The sequence below is a fragment of the Pyrgilauda ruficollis genome, unplaced genomic scaffold (genome assembly GCF_017590135.1).
Source record: "Pyrgilauda ruficollis isolate IOZ18807 unplaced genomic scaffold, ASM1759013v1 scaffold66, whole genome shotgun sequence".
In the NCBI taxonomy this organism is placed as follows: Eukaryota; Metazoa; Chordata; class Aves; order Passeriformes; family Passeridae; genus Pyrgilauda; species Pyrgilauda ruficollis.
The window spans coordinates 1,251,295-1,273,031 of record NW_024528377.1 but is presented as its reverse complement, the minus strand read 5'-3'; the positions used below and the strand labels follow the sequence as shown (position 1 = coordinate 1,273,031).

Below are 21,737 nucleotides of genomic sequence, written 5' to 3'. Positions count from 1 at the left end.
TACTATGACGAAAATTAACTTTACTCCAGCCAAAACCAGCACACCCAGGAAGGAGGCTTTCCATGTGCTGCTCCAAGGGGAATCCCTGCCCTCTGGTTCTGTGCCATGGACCTGCTGCTGACAGCATCAAGAGATGTATCATAACGTCCTGCTATCCATCTGCTTCTGGCAGACAGGCTTTAACCACAGCTCTTACTAAGACTTCAGGAATCTCATTAAAGTCACATACTTGCCCATTCAGCTGAACCAGTTTTAGAGGGAGTGTAGATTAAAAAAAAAAAAAAAAAAAAAAAAAAAAAAGCCAGAATCACTTGAAAGTAAATTGCAGTCTTCACACAGAAACCTAAATCATCTTTTATCTCACCACACCCTGACTAGTCTGGTTCTGTGCTGCTCCCCTGCTGCCAGCCTGTCCTCTCAGCACTGTACCACCACACTGCTGTACTGGTGTCAACCTTCCCAGATCTAAATGCATTCATTTATTTGTATTGCAATTATTACTTAACCTGCAACTGGAGCCACCTCCATAGGTCCAGACACAGCTGGGGTGTTACAGAAGGTGTAATAAAACCTTTTTAAAGTATCCCAGTGTATCATGTCTGCCCTTTTGTCTTGACATTGCCTCGCCTCACTGAATTGTTACGCACTGTCTGTCTCTGCTGGAAAGGCAGATTATTCCTGCTTATATCCTGCTTGTTTCTTTTGGTACTTACAGGCTGGGTTTTATCTCCTGATGTGCTCATGCAGTACCTTTTTCTGCATCTCATCACCTGTCACCCCTGCTGACAGATCCAGATTTCCTTTCACCACTACCTTGCCCTTTCATTTTTCCATGACTCCCCTGGCCAATGACATCCAGCCTCACTGTCACCAGGGCATGTAGTGCAGCAAATGCCAAGATATACCTGCCAGTCTCAGCAGACTCAGTGACAGCTGTCCCTGAAGTGCCTCATGAGGGAGAGCAAGAATGGAGGAAGCTTGCAAATAAAGCAGAAGTACCAGACAACAAAAGCAGCCAGATACTAAACATTTTTGCCATTTAAAACCAGAATATGTACAAAGCATATGAATATGAATAAAATGAATAAAACAATTTCTCATTTGTGAAAGATACAAAATATATGTGTAGCCTAATGAACATTGTCATTTTCAACACAGTATTTCATGACAGGCAATGAGCTCACTTGGAGCAAGACCATCTCACCAGCTACAAGAAAAGAAGCAAACTCCAAAGATTAATCAGGACATGATCCTCCTTCCTCTCAAGGGGATTCAGTGGTACTCGTACTCACTCTTACAGCAGATAAAATCCTAGTGTTGAGCCAACCTGGTCCACTGAGACCAGCTCAAGATGTCCGAAAGAAAAGTGCAAGAGACTCAGCAGAAGCTGCATATGCTGAAACAAAGTTGATTTAGATTTTTTTGAAATTGAGAAAGAAGCAACACAGACCCATCCCTGCAGGTATACAGCTGGAAACTCTCCACATTTATGATATTCCCATGGACAGATCCAAGCCATCCAGTTCCATTTTACATGAGAAATCTATTTGCATGCTGGCAGCCTCAGCTGAGAGCCAGAGTCCTAAACCAGGACATGTCTAGCCCAAATTTTGCACTCTTTGTTCCCACGACTACTATAATACCAGGGTTTCTGGGGCTTCAGCAATCATCCATAATCACAAAGCGAAACCTTCTCAGCATCCTCTATTTATATGGGAAAGTCCCATAAGAAATTATACCAGCTCTACTATGTGTAATTATAAATCTAACAAATCTAGATACATGTATTTGAAAGAAGTACCAAGCATTACCCTCTGCTGACTGACAAGCAGCTTATTTAAGATGCCCATGGTGTCACAGCTTCCTTTCCAGACAAGTACCCCATCTCCTTAAAATTGCACTAACAGTTTCACCTTCAGAAAATGCTCCCCAGGCCCCCTCAGAGGAGCCATGGGGGGTCAGGTTGAAACACAAGTCCAGGCAGGATTAGGAAGCCCATGCTGCTGCTCCCCAACATCAGATTTCCAAGAATGAAAGATTCCATCCCTTTAGGCCATCTAGCTAATGTCCAGCTTTCCCGAATGTTAAATTTACACAAAGGATTAACCCTAGAGGGGAGTAAGACATGAGAAAAGCAAAAAGAAGAACATACATCCCTCCTTTGTTTTCCAGAGGCCAACCCTGTGTGCTGGTTTGCTACCTGCTGTATCTGACCCCAGCACAGACCCCTCAAGCAGTGGCAGGAGGGCAGCCCTGGTGCTGCTGGGGAGATGATGCTGCCTGCAGGATTTGTGTGAGAACTCCAGGCTCAGATTATGGTGGTTATGAGCACACCCAGCAGCCCTCCTTGAAGGTTAGGAAGCGTAAGAACACAAAGTTCTCTGACAACATGAGCAAGGAGGCAGAGCAAGGCAATCCAAGCCAAAGCAACTTCTCTGCAGAGATTTTGGGACAGGCCAGTGGGTGGAAACAGCTGGATGACTTTAAGTGTTCTCTTCCTCACTCTCATCTTGGAAAGCATGGAGAACCTTCATCCTCCCTAAAGGGGTGTCCAGCTACCCCCGTCCCAGTGGAGCCATTCCAAACCAAGATTTATGTCTCCGCATCTCACAGGCCTGGACCTCATTTTTGCTCTGGATATAGATTCCTTTTAGCTTGTTCCATACTCTGTAATCATTACATCAACTGCCAAAGGGAATCAAATATTCAAAGTACAGTTAAACTGTTGCTGCAGTGGTTCTTAATTCTCCAGGAGTGAATGACTGGTGGAAATGGAGATGCACTGATTACTGCAGTGTTTTTCACATTCTGCACCTCGGTGAAGGTCACAGGGACCAGCATCAGACTGGGTCACATCAAGACCCTCCTGTCAGTAAACCACTGCCAGAAAAGCTTGACATGTACATTTCCAAAGGAAACAATAAAACATTGGAAAAAATCCAAATTAATTATAATTTTTATCCTTCCTAACAGACTCTTCAAAGACATTCTTATAAAGTCTAGTCTAATAAAAATAATAATGGTCAGCTTTTCCTCCACTCTAGACTTGCAAAGCAAGCACATACACCCATCCCTTAAACCCCACAACCCTGACAGCCACTATTTTTCCTTTACCTTACAGAAAGGGAAAGAGAAGTGCAGGAGGGGCTAAGTGACAGGTTGAAAACAGTAAATCTGTGGTGCAGCTTTACCTCCATTCAGTAAAGCATTAAACCAGGTGCCTGAAAGTTAATATCCTTACTTGTTTTTGCTGAATTGGAATCAAAATTAAAATCTGCTTGCTTTCTCCATTCTTTCAACCATCAAATATTTCTGCTGTCAATTAAATATTGCTCCCGCTCAAATACAGTGGATTCAAATGCAGAACGTTTTGGGAATAATGCCCAAGTGTATAATTGCATCATCTTCATAGTTTTCACAAACAGTTTCCAAACCAAAGAGAAAAAACTTTTTTTTTTTTTTTTTTAAGCATGCTTACTGTGTTTTATATTAAAAATAAACTTAGTAAAGGTTGAAGCACCATAAATAAAGCCCTGTCTATATCAGGAGATGACACCAATTTAACCAATTTCAGAACTTATCTTCTATGCTGTCACAATTCAATGAAGGAATTTCCTGTTAATTCTGGGTGCAAGGGATTTAAGTTAAACCTATTCAAACTGTCTGGGGAATAGACTGCATATACATTTGTACCAAAAAGGAGATAATTTTATATCTCAGCGTCTTTCTAGCACCAATCACTTATGTGCAATTTGAACTGCAGAACATAATGGTATCCTGTTACAGATCTTGTCTGTAAGTTCACTGCCACAAGGCTGAGGGCACAACTGCACAGAGAATGAACACCAGCCTCCTGGACAGGAGCTACACAAAGCTAAGATGCTGCCAAAGCCCCTGTGTTATCAGGTCATGGCCTGAAGTGCAAGAACACCATAGAAAAAAAGGAAAAAAAAAAATCAGTGTGTTAAAAAACTGATAACAAAGCATTAGTTTGTAAGATGGCTCTGTGTAAAATTACCTGATTTGTAACATGAAGTTTCCAGTATTTCTGCTAGCATTTGCTGCTTTGTAAATCCTTCCCAAAAAGGAAGAAAAGAACAACTGGAGAAGTAACTGAAGCTACTAGCGCACTTTATTCAAATTTGTTCATTTTCATTGACTTTGCCTCAATTTTCAAAGCATATTATATAGATATTTTAACTGCCAAAGCTATCCAAAAGCTTTCCAAAAAAAGCTGTGCTTTTTTCCTGCTTCTCTCGCCAACACGAACTCTAATGTGACATTTTGGTACAGACACTAGAATAGCATCCATCTCCTCCTCCCACAGCTCTGCCTGCCAGCAGGGCTAACCAAAATCAAAACTTGCTTTGCATCAACACGACCAGTGCAAGTTGTCACCAGACTGACTTTCCACCCATGGTGAGGCTTTCTGAGCACATCCTGCACTCCACCAGTGGCAATTTCATCCTCCAAATAGCTCAGCCCACACCTAGGCTTCAAAACAAGGAATCAGATTTCAGAGGTGCCTGTGGAAAGCTGTGTTTTTCCTTTCCTGCTTTGGACATGATAAATGCTGTAGCCACCAGAAATGTAACTCCAAGGGGTTAAATTATCTGGAAAAAGCAGGTGGTTATCTAACACCTCATCTACTCAGAAAGCAGCAGTACAAGCCCATGAATGACTGGCACCAGAGAATTTGGCCCTGAGTTGTTCTGAGAATCCAGATTGTAACACCCACATTTTGCAGCCCTTCATACATGGATTTTAAAGCCACTGTTCCCACAGCAGGTGCAGCTGGGCTGGATAAGGCTGCCCAGTTCAGATCACTATGATCCTGCAAACTTCAGAAAGGCACTTGGATATTCTGACTCCCAGTACCAACCAGTTTCCAATCCAGTTTGTTATGGAGAGCTCAGGGAGGGCAGGACTGCTTCTTTTGCTACAGTGTGGGCTGATGTCATCTTTGAAAGATCATCCACCTACAGTGTCACATGGCTTGAGACTGTCACCAGGTCTCAGGTTCATACCCGAAGAAGGAAACGAGCAGGTACTGACTGATTTCATTCTGGGAAAATTCAAAGAGAAGGGCATAATTCTCAGAAGCATCCAGTGCTAGGAAGACTGAGGCTTTGGCCTCTCCTGTGGCCAACCTGTACCCTGGGCACAGGGTGGGCATCAGGCCAGGTGCCCTGCAGGGACAGAGCTGCCTCCCCTCCCCACTCACCATCACACCTTTATGCTAATGGCACTCTCTGGCCATAGAACACTTCCACAAATATCCTCCAGTGAAAACATGTAAATATTGTTATTATTTCGTTCATGCTCACGCTAAACCTTGTGCAGAACTTACCACACACAACTGAACAATCTACAGGAGATGGCTTTTTTTAAAAGAAAAAAAGTGTTCATTTTCCCCTCGAAACTAAAGGGAAAGTGGGAGAAATCCAGTGGGTTAAGTTCTTCCAACTGCCACTCAAATAGAGAAAATTAAAATTATCTATTTTACACTACAATCCAAAAGAATATTTACAGTCCTGGAGATTCTTTCCCCAACCTCTTGAACATATTTAATCTCTCTGGCAATATGCTATTGAGTAAGTTGACTAGACAGGACTAGGGAATTTCTGTAGGTGGAACAGCTGTACATCTGGAATGCAACCTCTGCTTTACTGGACAACTACAAAGTTTTTGCAAAGAAAAATATGTTTGGCCTGAAAAAAAAAAAAAAAAAAACCAACCAAAAAACCAAACCCAGTGTATCGACAGAGAAGATAGGAATTGCTCATCTTGCAGGAGAGGGAAGCAGGCTGCATTGCATACAGGGGTTAGAGGTTTGCTTGCAGGTGTGGCCCTCAGAACGCTGCTGTCTGAGGATATGTGCACCATCCTTGCAGCAGGCAAGGTGTAGGATGAAAGAGGGAATTGCCTGAGTCTCTACACTGCAGGGGAAGCAAGAAATCCTATTAAGGATTTATGCTGTTCCAGCAAAATAACTTCCTCATTTGAGGCAGAAGCCAGCTTTTTCACTGTCTTGACTTTGCTCATGCTGACAGCATGCAGTTCTTCAGTCAAGCCCAGTGCCAGCTTTGTACAGAGAGATTCAGCATCAGGAAATGGGCTAGCAAGGCTCCTACTCCTGCTCTCACTCACAATTTCATTTGCCTCTGAGATGCACTTCCAAGACTTTGAGTGAACAGCTCTCCTGTTTCTGAACACTTGTAGAGAGAAAGAAGTTATTTACTACATGAACGGGCTTGAAAACACAGAGATGTGCAGATTCAAAAATATGTTCTAGAGAAGGCATGCATGGGAGATGTCTGAGGAGACATTTGTGCGTGGTGTGCAATAATTATAATGTGTTTTCATTTACACGGCGTCTCCTCCACGCACAAGGGACTGTAGCAAAATTTAACTAAAACCACATATCCTTACAAATAAAGGGACAGAGAGAGAGAGAGTTTCATACAAAGGTTAAACAAAAAAATCTGTTTAATGTCACTTTGGGGATTACAGGAGCTGGAGTAAAACAAACATGCAGAAGAAACTTTGAGGGGTTGCTTCAGGAAAAGCACGTGTGTGCCACCATATCTGCATATTCAATGTCTTGCTGGGACAGCTTGGGAAAAATAGGAAGCTGGAAATTTTCAGTGTGGGAATTAGATGGAAGAATGTGAACCATTCTAAACAAAACAGAGTGGAGTTGCCAGCTGACTTGCTAAAATGCCAGTGCTCTCTAGGATCCCTTGAAACAGAGCTGAGGACTGGCCTTGCTGCTCAGGGAGTGGGTAGGGAGCCAGGAGATTTGGGCCGGATTCCTGGCCCTGCAACAAACCCAGCATGTGACGCTGGGAAGTCATTCAGCTCTCAGCTTCCAAAACCTGATTTCATGCCTACACTTCTGGGCACCCAGCGTGAGCCCAAACATCCCGGACTTCAAACAAGGTTAAGCTGCAGGTACTCACTTCCCATCCATGAAGAACACACACTTTGGGACTTAATTTCATCATGGATGAAGCAGGGTTAAAACCTGCAAAGGAACCTGAAATGCTACAAAGCTCCAGGCAGGTATTACATGATTAGACATCTTTTGCCACAGGAGAGATGCTATGGATATGCAAAGGACTATTACTGAGTTACCTGTTGCTTCTCATGTCCTGTGGCAATTATTGCCATTCTATAAATATTTTCACAGATTTCAATACAATTTCTGAAGATTTTGTTTATGTTTCCTGCTTCAGGGCATCAAGGAATAATCTCCTCACAAAAGGATTCACTGTTCCAAAAGAAACTGAAAGAATACAGATCAGGATTGCTGGCAAAAAGCGTGGAACAACAACATTGACAAGACTAGGAAAATGCTAGATCTCAAGGGTGAAACAGTGGAAAGAAAGAGGCTTTTCCACATAATTTAGTCAGCATGTATGCTGGGGGAAAAGAAAAACAGAAGTAAAAGATGTATTTCTAGCTTATACTTTTCTGTGTGTACACATTTAAAAAAAAATTACAACCATCAGAACTAGAGAAAGTTGTATTCTCATTGTACATGAGGGGGGTCTGGTCACATATTAATTTACATTATACTGTAGGCAAAGGTTTATTATGGATTTTTTAAAATGAAAAGTGTAGACACAAGTTGAAAGAACAAGTGTAAAACACAGATCTTGTTCTACTCATTTATATTTCCACCTCCAGCATGGTGAACTCTATACTTTCTTCCTGCCCTGTTTGTGCCTGCCCTTAATTTTAATCCTGCATTTCCAGAGAGGATTTCCAAGATTTTTGTCACGCACAGATAGATAACACGTGCTGGTGAATTTAATTGCTTTAATGGGGGTTTAGAGTTTCCACATGAACCCATTACAGAAGCAAGAACAAAAAAAGTTTCTGAAAGGGACGTCCCTTTGCAACCATATTTTTGTGCACCCATTATAGTTGCACCACATAACTTTCAGAAAATCAGGGGAATTTAGCACAAACAGTCTCTGCGCTGGTACTTCCAGGATTAATATGGTACAGTAACCTTCCTTTGGCCAGAAGCAATCCAAATCTTCCATTAAGTGTAACATTCTATTTTGTGTCTTTAGCCTGCCTTCCTTATAAAACTGTATTTTCTAACTCTCACCTTTGTGCCAAGCTCTAACTGTGAATCTCATTTTCACAGCATGTTTCCAAAACAGTATTGCCCTATTTTTCAGTTATCCTCCAAGAACTTACTTCAGAGCCGGTGCTCATAAGGCAGGTGACATAACTTGGTCCAATTCAAGTGAATTGACAGTTTTAGAATGCCATTTACTACCTGAAAATGTGCTGGTGGCCACAGTCCAGAGAGGAGGAGTCAAAAGTAATGCTGCAGTAATTCATGGGTACAAAAATCTTGTGTTTTAAGAGCCATACAGCTACACACAGCTACATCAGTACCCAAGTACCCCAAGCTGAGCTACCTTTCACTCTCACTGTGGCAAGAATATATGAATTACTTGTCCCTGGACCTCACTCTGGGGGGCCCATGCAAGGCTTGACTGGAAAGCCCAGACTGATGTCTTTTCTCCTTGCAGCTTCTGACAGAGAGCACAGGGAGCAGCTTCCCTGACAGCCAAATACCCCTATTTAATGCACATCTGCCCTGACTGCACCCGCTCTGCCCGAGCCTCAGCCAACGGCCAGAGCATCTCCCCCATCCCAGGGTGAACGTGTTGGCTGCCAGTGGAGCTACACACGCAGAGCATTCATCCATCTCTGCTTGGTTTTGGACTAAACAGCTGTTACAAAGGAAGATTTCACAGACCTGCTGCTGTAACAGGTACCACACAGCATGTCAGACACACATGCTTCTGCTGTGACTGCAGGGGCTGTCCCTATTAGATCAAGTTGTAGAGGTCTCAGAGTTCAATCCCCAGGAATGGCTTATGAAAGCAATTACCACCTGAAAGGTTTCTTTGTTTTTGTGCCACTGCTTTTAATAATAACGATTGCATCAGATATTTCCTGCCATCTCGATCTTCTTTGGTACTGCTAACGAAGAAATGACAAAGCCCAACACTTGAAATAGCGCCCAATACAATGAACTGCAAACACTTCAGGTTTGAGGTTTCACATCAAGCACTTTCCCTTTGATGATTTTAACCATTGAGTACCAAGCTCCACATGAGCCCTGGAGGGTGTGACATGCATGGCCAAACCAGGGAATCGCCTGTGGGCAGGGGCCCAGGTCACCTGCTCCGAGCACCAGACAGTCCTGTCCCACAGAAGCAGACAGACAGACAGACAGACATGAAAGGCACATGGCATTCGAGGGAGTTGTCTGGACAATCACAAATTGTTTTGATTCTTCAAGCAATCCTTTCATTTACGCTTGGTTCAATCTGTTACAGCAGCAACAATCGCTGGCCAATTTAACAGCAAAACTGGGAATATAATCCCGACCCCCCACACTTCACACCCTCTGACCATTCCCCTCATATCAGCAGAGTTGTGTTCTTGTCAGCTACTGAATGAAGTAAAAACAAGACCTGGAGAAAATACCCAAATCCAAATGGCTCTAATCTATACCTGCAGTCTGCACTGAGACATTAGTTCTGAATTTTGCCCCAGCATCTAACCACATATCCACATAACATTATATTTTGAATAAACCGCCTGATTCCAGGAAATACATGGCACATGAGAATTACTTTGTGCAGGACAAACCACGTCATCCTAAAATACATCCTCATGTAGCACCTATTAGAGACATGAAGCCTGCAAAGTACAAAAACCCACTTTGTTTTTTAAGGAAAGCTTCATAGTGACCTAGTCTTCACAACAAAGCTCAACAGGCAAAAGGATCCCAGTATTACAATTTCAAAAAAAAACTTCTGATCAGTTACATTTTCTTTATATTCGCTGATCAAAAAATGAAAGATCACGAAAATGAAAGCAAAAAACCAGCATGAATTCCAAAGGGAATCCATTTACTGAACACTCTCTGCTGATTTATATATGTGTATGTGCATGCACACAGATATGCATACATGCAACATAAAACCACAGAATCATTGAAAAGTTTGGTTTGGAAGGGACCTTGAAAGGCCACCTAGTCCAAGCCCCTGCAATGACCAGGGACATCTTCAACAGGACCAGGTTGCTTAGAGTTCTGTCCAACCTGACCTTTAATGTTTCCAGGAATGCAGCAGCCACCACCTCTCTGGGCACCCTGTGTCAGCGTTTCACCAGCCTCAGTAAAAAACTTGTATCCAGTCTAAACTGACTCTCCCTTAGTTTAAAACCATTAACTACTATCCTATTGCAATAGTCCCAAAAGGATCCTTTTGGTTTCATTCATACATAAAAAAACATTCCCCAAATTGAATTTGAAGAAGCTCCACTAAACCAACTTTAAACCCAGTTTAAGACCATGGGTTGTATCAATCTTAGTTGATTTTTGTGGTCATGCTTCAAATCTGATGAAGAAGGTCTGGAAGCCAACTTGTGAAGGACAACTGTAGTCCCATGGAGTGTGGCTGCATCTAAGTTTAAATGGAACAAAAGAGAGAAGAGGGTTAGCTGGGCATGGGCTTTATTGTCCAAGTGTTTTTGCATCACTTCTGTCCTGCAGTCCCAATGGCCGCTGCCCAGAGGAAAAAAAAAAAAAAAAAAAAAAAGCCAAAGGCTTAAAAGATTCCTGTGGGTAAATTCACAAGTTTTTCATTCTGCAGCTGAAGCTGTGAAAATGCAGAAAGCACATGGAGTAGGGTGGCAGAAGAAAAGTAAGGATAAGGAAGGACTCTGTTATCTCTTAAATGACTAATTTGAGCCAAAAGTTACCCTGCCAACTGACAGGCAAAAGTAACAAACAAGGCCAGGCTGAGATGGGAGCTAGAGAGAGACCTGGTGAATGTTATGCCCAACCACGCAATAAAAGATGCAGGAGAGACAACAGTGCAGCTCTATCAGCACGAGCTGCTTCCAATCGCAGAAGCCACAAGTGAGTTATGTGAATCCTCCTGAACCCCTGCCAAGCAAAACTGTACAGCCTCCACTGAATACCGGGGTAACTGGAGGAAAAAAATTGAAGCGTTTATCTGGCAAGTGCTTTCTAAAAGAGAGCGTGGCTGTCAGGAGCTGCTCGAGGAGCTGGAATGCTAGAGATGGTTCCAGGGGGATGGAGCAGCCATCTGAGTGCATAAGAGACAGGCAGGGATTTTTAATAAAATGCAGTTTATCACATGGTGATTACCACCTCCTATTTATACCACATGAGATCATGAAAAATATGGCACATATTCCTTTACTCCTGGAAACACAAAGTCAACCCAACAACCATGTGATAAATTGACCCTTTTAATGCACTTTGTACTTTGTCTTTCTAAACCTCTATTTCCAAACATCTGTCACTTAGACTGAGAAATAAAAATCTGCTAGAATAGTAACTTCTGTGCCTTCCTCTCCCCCAGATCAACACTACAGTAGATTAGGATTACGAATCCAAATTCCAGGCTGTTTCACTCAACATCTAAACCTGAACTGTTCACAAAGAAGGACAGATGGTCTAAGTATATAATATGTGAGAAAGAGAACTTCAGAGTCTCCAGAAAATGCATCATCAATATCTAACTTCTGCTGGCTACACACAGGAAGTATTACAGACACAATGTGCCAAGATGCAAAGAAAAAAGTATTTCAGGTAACTTTTCTGCCTCAAAGAGCACACCTTTTTCTACTCCCCTTCAAATGTGGTTTGAAAGGCTTAGGGAGAGGAAATTCCACATTATTTCCATGGTAAGACTCTGCAGCTGAGTTTGGGATAATACGGTGAAAGGCTTCATTAGCACTCTTTGAGAATGACTTGTAGAACTTGCTTGTAGCTCTGCCAGTTATGAGTAATGCAACAATCACTGAGACACTTCTGTGCCACATTTCCTTCACACATTGCCTGATGTCTACTGGACTCAGCCTTCTTGTGAGCGATCCCACTGCCTCCAGACAAGGAATCCCTGCCACGACAGGCCTGTGAGATGCCACACCTTTCACCTGCTCCTCACTCCACGGAAATTCTCCATTTTGGTTGTGATGCTCTACAACTGATCTGAGCACAGCTGATCTGCAGAGAAAAAAAATCCATCGCCCCTAATCTTTTGCTTATTAACCCGATGGTTAACCAACCTCCCAACAGCACAAACTGCAAAAATAATCCTACAAAGGTAATTCACACAGGGCAACACCCCAGCACAGCTCCAGTGTGTGACTGCAGCTCCACAATCACTAAAACCAGGTCTGTGCATTGCTGGATCACCCAGGAGTACAAATTTCATCGGGATCGGGCCAAGGCATGTGATCAGGCTGCTGCTGAACGAGCCAGAGCGCAGGATGCGGGGCCAACACCAATCCTGCTCTGGCCACGTGCCAGGCACAGGGGTGCAGACGATACCTGATCTGGCTGGAGTGAGCACAGTGACACCTGAGCCGGCATAAAGTCTGCTAGTAAAAAGTTAACCTGTCAAAAACTTCTTGAATTAACTCGAGCAGGCAGGGTGAATGAATAGCAGGTCAGCGCTTCACATCATGTGGCCACCCCGTTTTGGAGCCAATAATAGGAGCTGCACTGCTGGCTTTTGTTGTTCTGCCAAACCACAGCCAAATGTTGATAGTGATGTTTATATGCATGGGGAACTCAGTGCAGGATCAGGGCCTCAGAGTCCTTCAACTCGCCTTGCCTCCAACTCAAAGCAAAAAGGAAGGAAAAAAGCAGAGTGAAACCTAAACATTTAACCTCTAAGCAGTCAACATCTACTAATCTGGAATCTACAATCTACTAATATGGAATCTGTACATGAAAGCAGAGCCATGACTGCTTCTGTAGCAGATAAATTTAAATGATTATTAAAATAGAGCCTATTCCTTCAGGTTAGTGAAGGCATCAATACAGCAAACACATCAGTAACTAGGCTGATTTGTGCAGCATTTTAGCAATCCAGACAGTATTAAGAAGACACCCTGTCATGTTGAAGAAATGCAAACTTTTTCTTTACAAAGAAAGGGTAGTCCTGCTCTTCTGAAACTGTTTTGAAAAGCCTTACCTGATCTCTAGTAGAACTTAAGCCATTTTTAACACTGCTGCAATACTGCCCAGTGTTGAGATGTACACGGGTACCACTACACAAGGCTATAGACACATAGGAAACATTGTTTTCAAACATTTTTTTCTTGAAATTGATGGAAGTCACTAGAAATTGCTTGGTTTATGTAAGTACCTCAACAATTTTCAGAGCTAGTTCAAGGAGGTCATTAGCTGAAAACCATTTTCAGAAGATTTTCTATTTCCCATTACAGAGGCCCTGAAACAGTTCGTGCAGAGATGTACGGCAACCTTGACAGCTACCCAGAGCTCTGAGCTGTTTACAGCCCTGTCCTATCGCTCCTGCAGGCATGCCTGGACAGAAGCTTCCCAAACTTTGCTCCTCAAGGCTGTCACACCGCCTCAGGGTCATCCTGCAGACCACAGCAGCCGGCGCTCCAGCAGGCAAGGGTGAGGCAGCCATCCACCTTCTCTTTGCTACTTTCCACAACTGCACAAACCCCTGTCCCTCCTCATGGGGCTCCCAGAGAGCTTGAGGAGTTACCAGCCAGCCCAGCACGGCCTTGGCAAACCTCACCACAGAAAGGTGATTAGACATTGGAACAGCTGCCTAGGGAGATGGTGGACTCACTGTCCCTGGAGGTGTTTAAGGAAGACTGGATGTGGCACTCAGTGCCATGGTCTGGTTGGCAAGGTGGTTTTTGGTCATAGGTTGGGCTCGATGATCTCAGAGGTCTTTTCCAAGGTAACTGAGTTTGTGATTCTGTGAAGCAGTGCTGCTCTCTGCAGCCCCACCATCTCTGCCCTAGTGGGGACCTGTCATCCACGGGTGACAGCACAGCACCCACCGCCAGGGCAGGAAGCGGGGCAAGAATTAGGATTAGTAATGCATCAGGAAAAGCACTGCCAGCAGGTCGAGGGAACTGATCCTGCCCCTTTCCTCAGCCCTGGCGTACTGCATCCAGTTTTGGGCTCCCCAGTACTAGAGAGTCATGGAGCTCCTGGAGAGGATCCAGTGAAGAGTGACACGGATGATGAGGGGACTGGAGCATTGCTATTGTGAGAAAAGGCTGAGAAAATTGGGCCTGTTCAGCTTCAAGAAGAGGTGACTGAGAAAGGACCTCATCAATGTAAGTGAAGGATGAGTACAAGGAATAACTTCTTTCCTGTGTGGGTGCCACGCACTGCACCAGACTGCCCAGAGAGCTTGTGGTGTCTCCCTCTCTGTACACCACCGTGTGCCATGCGCTGGAGCCGGGGGTGGCCCCGGTGACCACTAAGGCCCCTCGGGCCGGACCGGGTCTGGCAGCAGCGCGGCGCCGGCGGGGGCGGCCGGGCGCGGGCGGGCGTGCGTGCGATGGAAACGCACATCTCGTGCCTGTTCCCCGAGCTGCTCGCCATGATCTTCGGGTACCTGGAGGTGCGCGACAAGGGCCGCGCGGCGCAGGTGTGCACGGCCTGGCGGGACGCCGCCTACCACCGCTCGGTGTGGCGGGGCGTGGAGGCCAAGCTGCACCTGCGCCGCGCCAACCCCTCGCTCTTCCCCAGCCTGGCGGCGCGGGGCATCCGGCGGGTGCAGATCCTGTCGCTGCGGCGCAGCCTGAGCTACGTGGTCCAGGGCATGGCGGACATCGAGAGCCTCAACCTCAGCGGCTGCTACAACCTCACCGACAACGGGCTGAGCCACGCCTTCGTGGCGGAGATCAGCTCCCTGCGCTCGCTCAACCTGAGCCTCTGCAAGCAGATCACGGACAGCAGCCTGGGCCGCATCGCCCAGTACCTCAAGGGCCTGGAGGTGCTCGAGCTCGGAGGCTGCAGCAACATCACCAACACCGGCCTCCTGCTCATCGCCTGGGGCCTGCAGCGCCTCAAGAGCCTCAATCTGCGCTCCTGCCGGCACCTCTCCGACGTGGGCATCGGGCACCTGGCGGGCATGACCCGCAGCGCGGCCGAGGGCTGCCTGGGCCTGGAGCAGCTCACGCTGCAGGACTGCCAGAAGCTCAGCGACCTCTCGCTCAAGCACCTGGCCCGCGGGCTGGGCCGCCTCCGCCAGCTCAACCTCAGCTTCTGTGGGGGCATCTCGGACGCAGGGCTGCTGCACCTGTCGCACATGAGCAGCCTGCGGAGCCTCAACCTGCGCTCCTGTGACAACATCAGCGACACTGGCATCATGCACCTGGCCATGGGCAGCCTGCGGCTGTCCGGCCTCGACGTCTCCTTCTGTGACAAGGTGGGGGACCAGAGCCTAGCCTACATCGCACAGGGCCTCGATGGGCTGCGCTCGCTGTCCCTCTGCTCCTGCCACATCAGTGACGAGGGCATCAACCGCATGGTGCGGCAGATGCACGGGCTGCGCACCCTCAACATCGGCCAGTGCGTCCGCATCACCGACAAGGGCCTGGAGCTCATCGCCGAACACCTCAGCCAGCTCACGGGCATCGACCTCTATGGCTGCACCCGCATCACCAAGCGGGGCCTGGAGCGCATCACCCAGCTGCCCTGCCTCAAGGTGCTCAACCTGGGACTTTGGGAAATGACTGAGAGTGAGAAGGTCAGGTGAGAGGAGGAGGATGGTGCCCTGAGACCTCCATCTCCTCTGGAGGGACTCACTGACTGACTGACTGCTGCAGAGGAGGAGAGAAAGAGAGAGGGGCATGCACAGAGACATGCTACCCACGCACTCTGGCACCGCAGGGAGGAACACAGAGAAAGAGGGTATAACCTCGACCCTTCTGTGCTGCCTGCCTATCCTTGCTGTGGAGGAGGAGGAGGAAGGGGGACCAGGAGGACAGAGAGAAAGCACCTATCCATTTTCCAGGTCACACCTCAAGCTCCGCGCTAGGGAGGCAGAGCTCTCTCCCTTCCCACAGCATCCTTCCCTGCGGAAGAGGTAGAAACCCACACTTATGCACTGGGGCTAGAGACACCCCTCTTTGTCCCCACCCCCACATTCCATCCCCTCAAGCACTAAGGATGGATAAAGAAAGACCCTTGTTCTGCCATGTATTCAGAATAGATTATTTTTGGTTTATATAAGGGAGAGTGGAAATGGAGATGGGAACAAAAAATAGTTAACAGCAGCAAAGGCTTCCTAGCTACACTTGTGTACCCAGCCACCCAGTCATCCTGCGCTGGGCACAGACAGAGCTTTTGATAAAACAACCATTCCACCTCTGTGCTTGCCCCTCCCCTGTCAACACATTTGTGACAGAAATACTGCTCCCTAGGTACATTGATTTTTTTTTTCCCCTTTTAAATCTCTCTTCAGTCTCCAGTTTCATGTTATTCTCTGCTGTGGGTGGATACAACCTCCCACTATTCCAGTTCTCCACTGCACTGAGACTAGCGATAGCTACAGCCTCCCCTTTTGTCAGTATGTTTCCATGTCATCCTGCACTATGGGTAATGGAAAAGTCCAGGCACTCCATTCTGTCTCCCCATCTCTCCACTGGAGATGAAAACACCATTTCCTCCTCCTGTCTCTGTGGGGGCTGGACACAGACCCCACTCTCTTAAGCCTTCCTGTGCACTGGGGGACTCAGAGAGTTGCTGAGACTTGTCTTCCCTTTCATCATTCTCTCTTTCCCCCCCCTCCTCCTCCTTGGCAACAGGGATAGACATATCCAGCCACATATCCATTCTTCTCTGGGTTGGGGGTGAGCAGGTAGAAGGGAGTTCTCGCTCCTCTCTACCTGGGGGACATGAGGAAGAATCTCCAGCTTCATTTCTGCTTCATTTGAGATACTGTGACCTGTTTTTATTTTGAAATGCATAAAAAAAATTACTGCTACAAAAACAGCCTCTTACTCTCCCATCTAGCCCTTGCTTACATACTGTAATTGATCCCAGTTTTCCTCACTCATTCTCCCCTTTACAGTATTCATTTTCTTACATGGTTTTATTTTTAAAGACATATGAAGTTGCTGTTCTTGTGGATTTTTAAGTACTTTTTTTTCTGCTGAATATATTCTATATATATAAATATATATATGATGTCTGGCTACCTCGTTTTAATTTGTTACTTTTTTTTTTTTTTTCCCCTCCTCAAAAGCCCTGGAATTCTTACAGGAAAGAGATTTTGAGACTGAAACATTTTTGTGCCTAGACTGGAATAATACCCCTTGGGTTTGTTATTATTTTATCCCCTCCTCTGCCCCCCCCCTTTTTAAATTTTTTTTTTTTTAATTTTTATTTTTGTTTTTAGGCTTACCCTACTGTGTCCCACCTCCACATTCTGGTTGTGCCTCTCCCTCCCTCTTCACTGGGAACTGGGGACCCAAACTGTGCTTCTGCATTTTTACTCTTCTAGCACAACTATGTAACGTGAGAATCCACATCGAGGACTGGGCTACTGTTAACAGAAATGTGTAAAATGCAAGTTTGTTTTTTAAAAAATTATATATATATATATGGATATATGCAAGTGCTTTCCCCTCCCCTCCTAAGCCACCTACAAAAGGTCACTATGCCAGGCTTCCTGTTTGTAGGTGGAGAGGAGCAGAGCTGGCCTACAGGCCCCAGGGCTGCCATGTGAAGGGGAGGAGACTGAAGTTCATCTGTCTTATCTCTGTTCTGTCAATAAAATGGAGCTGGGTCGTTAGATAATTTTTTAATTATTATTTGAAAGAGGAAGAGTAAGTTTGGGTTTTGTTTTGATTTTTTTGTTTGTTTTTAAATATCTTGGCTTTTTTTTTGCTTATCTGTTCAAAATCTCAAATCCTCCACAGTAACAGGCCAGACCACGGAGTTAACACAAACCCGGAGACCCCTATGGATTAATTGTACTGTTTGTGAATTTGTATAAAAAAAATAACAAAGATCCTCTTAAAACATTTTATATTCTTACAGTAAAAGGTTAAACATATTTATATAATAAAAGAGGAAATATGAAGTATGTTTTTGAAAAAAAAAAAAAAGCCGTATCTGTGTTGTGTGTACTTATTGAAGATGTGTCTATCTGTTGGGCTCGGTAAGAACAGCCTTGTGGCTGGTGGTGGGATGTGGGGCTGGCTCTGCTGAGTGATGGAGAGGAGAAGCAAGGCAAGGAGCCTTCTCCTTGTGCAGGATGCCGGGTAACATCACCAGGAGGAGTTTGTAAGGAAGGGGCTTGGCAGGACCAGCCGTGGCTGCGAGGGTGCTGGCAGCATCCCTGGGGACAAACCCCGTTCAGAGTCTGAGATCACACAAACCTAAGTGCTGAAACTTGCTGGCAGCTGAAATCGACTACTTGGTGATAAGAGGACAGCATTTGTGAGGGAGAAGAAGACCTGTGTTTCTTAATTTTTTTAAGCTCCAGATGAATTGCGTGCTGGAGGATTTTTTTAGTGATTTAAACTGTGGCCCTCCCCAGCTGGAAGACTCAAGTAAAAACATTTCCCAGCAGTGACAACCACCAAAAACCTGCGCCTTTGCAGACCTGGAAAATCTGAAATGTCTTGGTTGATTTCCACTCCCCAGCCAAAGATTAAAGAGAAAGCAAAAAGTGGAACCGTATTTAAAAAAAAAAAAAAAAAAAAAAAAAAGTTTGAATAATCTAAGATGTCCTTTGTCCTCCACCATAATCTTTCTCCTGCACGTTATGACTTTTAACCCGATGCGGTCCCTTTTTAGCCTCCCCGACGTGGGGTGTTTCATTGTTGCAGGAGACGGAGCTTAAGCGCTGTTTATAGGGCAGCCACAAAGCCCGTCTCCCCCAGCCCGGCGACCGGGCTCGCTCGCCCGCTGCCCCCTTCCTGCCTCGAAGGAGGGGGAATGCGAAATGGTGGAAGAAGGCAGAGCCATTGTTCAGGAAAGTTAAAAGAGGAGCTGTCCTTGCTTGCTTGCTCAGTCATGCATACTCAATCTGGCCGGGCCCGAGTCCCTATGGAAAGGAGGAGGGTGATTCTTCCCCTCTTTTTAACATTCCTCTCCAGGCCTGGCTGTATTTAAGCTGCTTTCCTCCGCGCCGAGGAGGAGGGAGGGGGATGGTCTGAAGTTCCTGTACATTTGCATTTTAAGCACTTCCAGCGCTGAGCAGGCCACTTTGTTCCCCGCTCCAGCAGCCCTGGCCGGGTGCTGCTCCAGGTGGGATGCCCTCCCAGAGGAGATGCCCCTGGCAACCGCACCTGCGTGCCCTGCTCAGCCCCTGCCTCCGCAGGTATTTTGGTGAGGCTGGACTGGGCATACTTTTATTGCCAGCTCTGCCCACCTCGCCTCTTAATGCACTGCTGCATTTCAAAGAGAAAAGTAATGCCTGACTCCAGCCCTCTTAAAAAGAAACACCATCTCCTCTGCATCCTAAGGACCTGGACTATCTCAGGGTCTGGACTTTGGGGCGTGTGCTGTTCTATTCCCTCCTTCCCAAGACTTCCAGGCTTTCTGCTGGAAGTCCATTGACAAAAGCTGCATTGTTCGCTTTAGGGAAAGCCACCACAATTGGATCTAATTGAGCCTGACACTATATCCATCTTCCTCTACTTGGAGGGAGGTGTTGGGGTCTGTCTTTCCTGCATTAAGAAAGGAGTTTACAGTAACTTCTTGATGGAAAAAGAGCATGTATGTATAAGTGTTATAAACAACAGGAATTCCAGATCAGGTTCCCATAACAGCTGAAAACATAATTGTTCCTGGGGTCAAGCAGTAGTCCCAGCCAAGGATGGGGAATGATAAACCTCTCATAAAGTAGGTTTGTTTCTGCTGGGTTTGGGTGAAAATGGCATCTCCTTATTAAACCCCACGTTCACATGGATAACAGTGGGACATCTATGTTTCAATATAATGTGTGTGCTCGTAAGCTCTGTAATCAGAACTAGGACCAGATTTTTTTTTTCCCTAAAAAATCCCCTGAACTTCGTCTCTCAACTCTTAAAAAAAAAACCCAAACCAAAAGCATTGCCCACATGGCCCAACATCCCCTTTTAAGAGGAACACAAGCCAAAGGAAGTTGCCAAAACCAAAGCCTCCCTGAAGCCCAGTTCTTAGACACCCTGGACTGTTCCCGTAGATGGAGCAAGTGCTCCTCATACCTTCCTCTCATGCTCCATTGTGACAGCACTTCCTTGGACACAGACACAGGCCAACAACCATAGACCAGTTACCACATAACTTCTCAGCATAACCAACCACTCTTGAATTTTTGAGCATGACTCAGTTGGAAACTGGGGTAGAAAACCATAAAAAACACACCACTACTTGGAAATGAGCTGAAAGTCTCCTGTCTGTGAGCCCACAGTGCCCCAGCCGTGGCTTTGGTGCCAGCCTTCACCGCTGTGCCCAGCAGAAGAGCTGGGGCAAGCAGGGTCCCTTGCCTACACCTGGGCATGGAGGGTGGCCCAGGGACCTGCTTTGTGGAGAGCTCTGAGGAGCAGAGGGGCCATGCTGAAGAGGTGGTGGCAGAAAGCAGAGCAGGAATGATGTGGAGGAGGGATGAAGCGACCAAGCAGGAGAAGAGGCAGCCAGGGACTGAGGGGCAGCAGCTGGGGACGCCAGCTCGCAAGCTGCAGTGAAGTCCTGCGTGTGCGTGGGGTCCCTGCTCTGCTGCAGCAGCTGCTCCCCTCACCATATCCATGGATGGCTCCGCTCCCCGGGAGACGGGAGAAGCAGGCTCCACCTGGGTCCCACTGCCCTTGGACTAGCACATGGGAGGTCCATGCATGACAGATTTATACATTTTATACCTTCCCGCTGCACGCTGCGGGTTCGGCTGAATCGGTTTGTCATGGTGGCTCTGGGGTCCTTTGTTTGGCACTAATAAATAACGGGGTCACGGGGCAGCTGTCAGCCAAACCACCTGGGGCCTGTGCTACGGCCAGAGGTGATCTCCCTGCTAGACAGCACAGAGCTTACCACTGAACCTGCCCTTTGGGGGTCAGGGAAGGGTTAAAATAAGACCTGGGTGGCCAAGAGGCTCACAGGTTTTGGATCCAAAGCCAGAAGTTAGCACAGGCTACCATTAGCAGCTCAAGGGGAGATGTCCCTGCATCTGGCAGCCTCGCTACGTATGCATGTGGGATGCTCCTGGCAAAGGGAACTGTTTTTTGTTTTCTCTCTCTCCCTCCTCTACCTTTAAATGCCACTCTTTCAGCTAGCAGCTCTTTAACAGTGCTTTCTGTGGAGGAAAAAACTAGATGGATAAACTCGACTGGGTGGTGTGGGCTGGACCCCTCAGGACATCAGCGAGGCCCCGCGCCAGAGCTGCTGGCTGGGCTGCACTGACACTCCCCACCGTGGCCAGCCAGCCAGGCCGTCCCGCTCAATTCCCCAGCCCCAAGCTGCACGAAAGAAAGAGCTGGAGAGGGTTCACCAGGCTCCTGTGCCAGAACTTAAGCCTCCAGCCACATTTGGCAGAGATGTTAGTGCTTCTCCCCCTTATTTAATTACATTTACCATATGCACTAGCTCAATGACAGCCCAAACTGAAATCACGTGATGGAGATTTTGAAAGATCTGAGTCTGATCTGTCCCTGCAAGATGAATGGAAATGGGATTTTCCAAAAAAATTTCCTAAAATGTGTGGTGTTTCTTAGACAAGGTGTCAAAAGTTTAGTACCAGTGACTGGACACATGCCCTGAGCAAGTGTTTCCACATGAGAGGGTTACTGAGACATAAACCAAACTCATATTCTGCTACAGAAACTAACCCAGATCTAGAAATGGGAACCTCCTCCTAGTTATTTTCCTTCCTCTGAGTCTTGTTTCTCTGGGC

The 21,737-nt window shown here is 46.3% G+C and overlaps 2 protein-coding genes across 3 annotated transcripts in view; one reads left to right on the top strand and one right to left on the bottom strand.

Moving 5' to 3' along the window:
* Positions 1-21,737, bottom strand: part of WNT5B (Wnt family member 5B) — a 67,746-nt gene that overhangs the window by 19,096 nt on the left and 26,913 nt on the right. The gene's annotated exons all lie outside the window — the stretch shown is intronic.
* Positions 14,365-17,300, top strand: FBXL14 (F-box and leucine rich repeat protein 14). Its single transcript, XM_041484367.1, has one exon. The coding sequence runs from the start codon at positions 14,412-14,414 to the stop codon at positions 15,612-15,614; it is 1,203 nt and encodes a 400-aa protein (XP_041340301.1). The 5' UTR covers positions 14,365-14,411; the 3' UTR covers positions 15,615-17,300.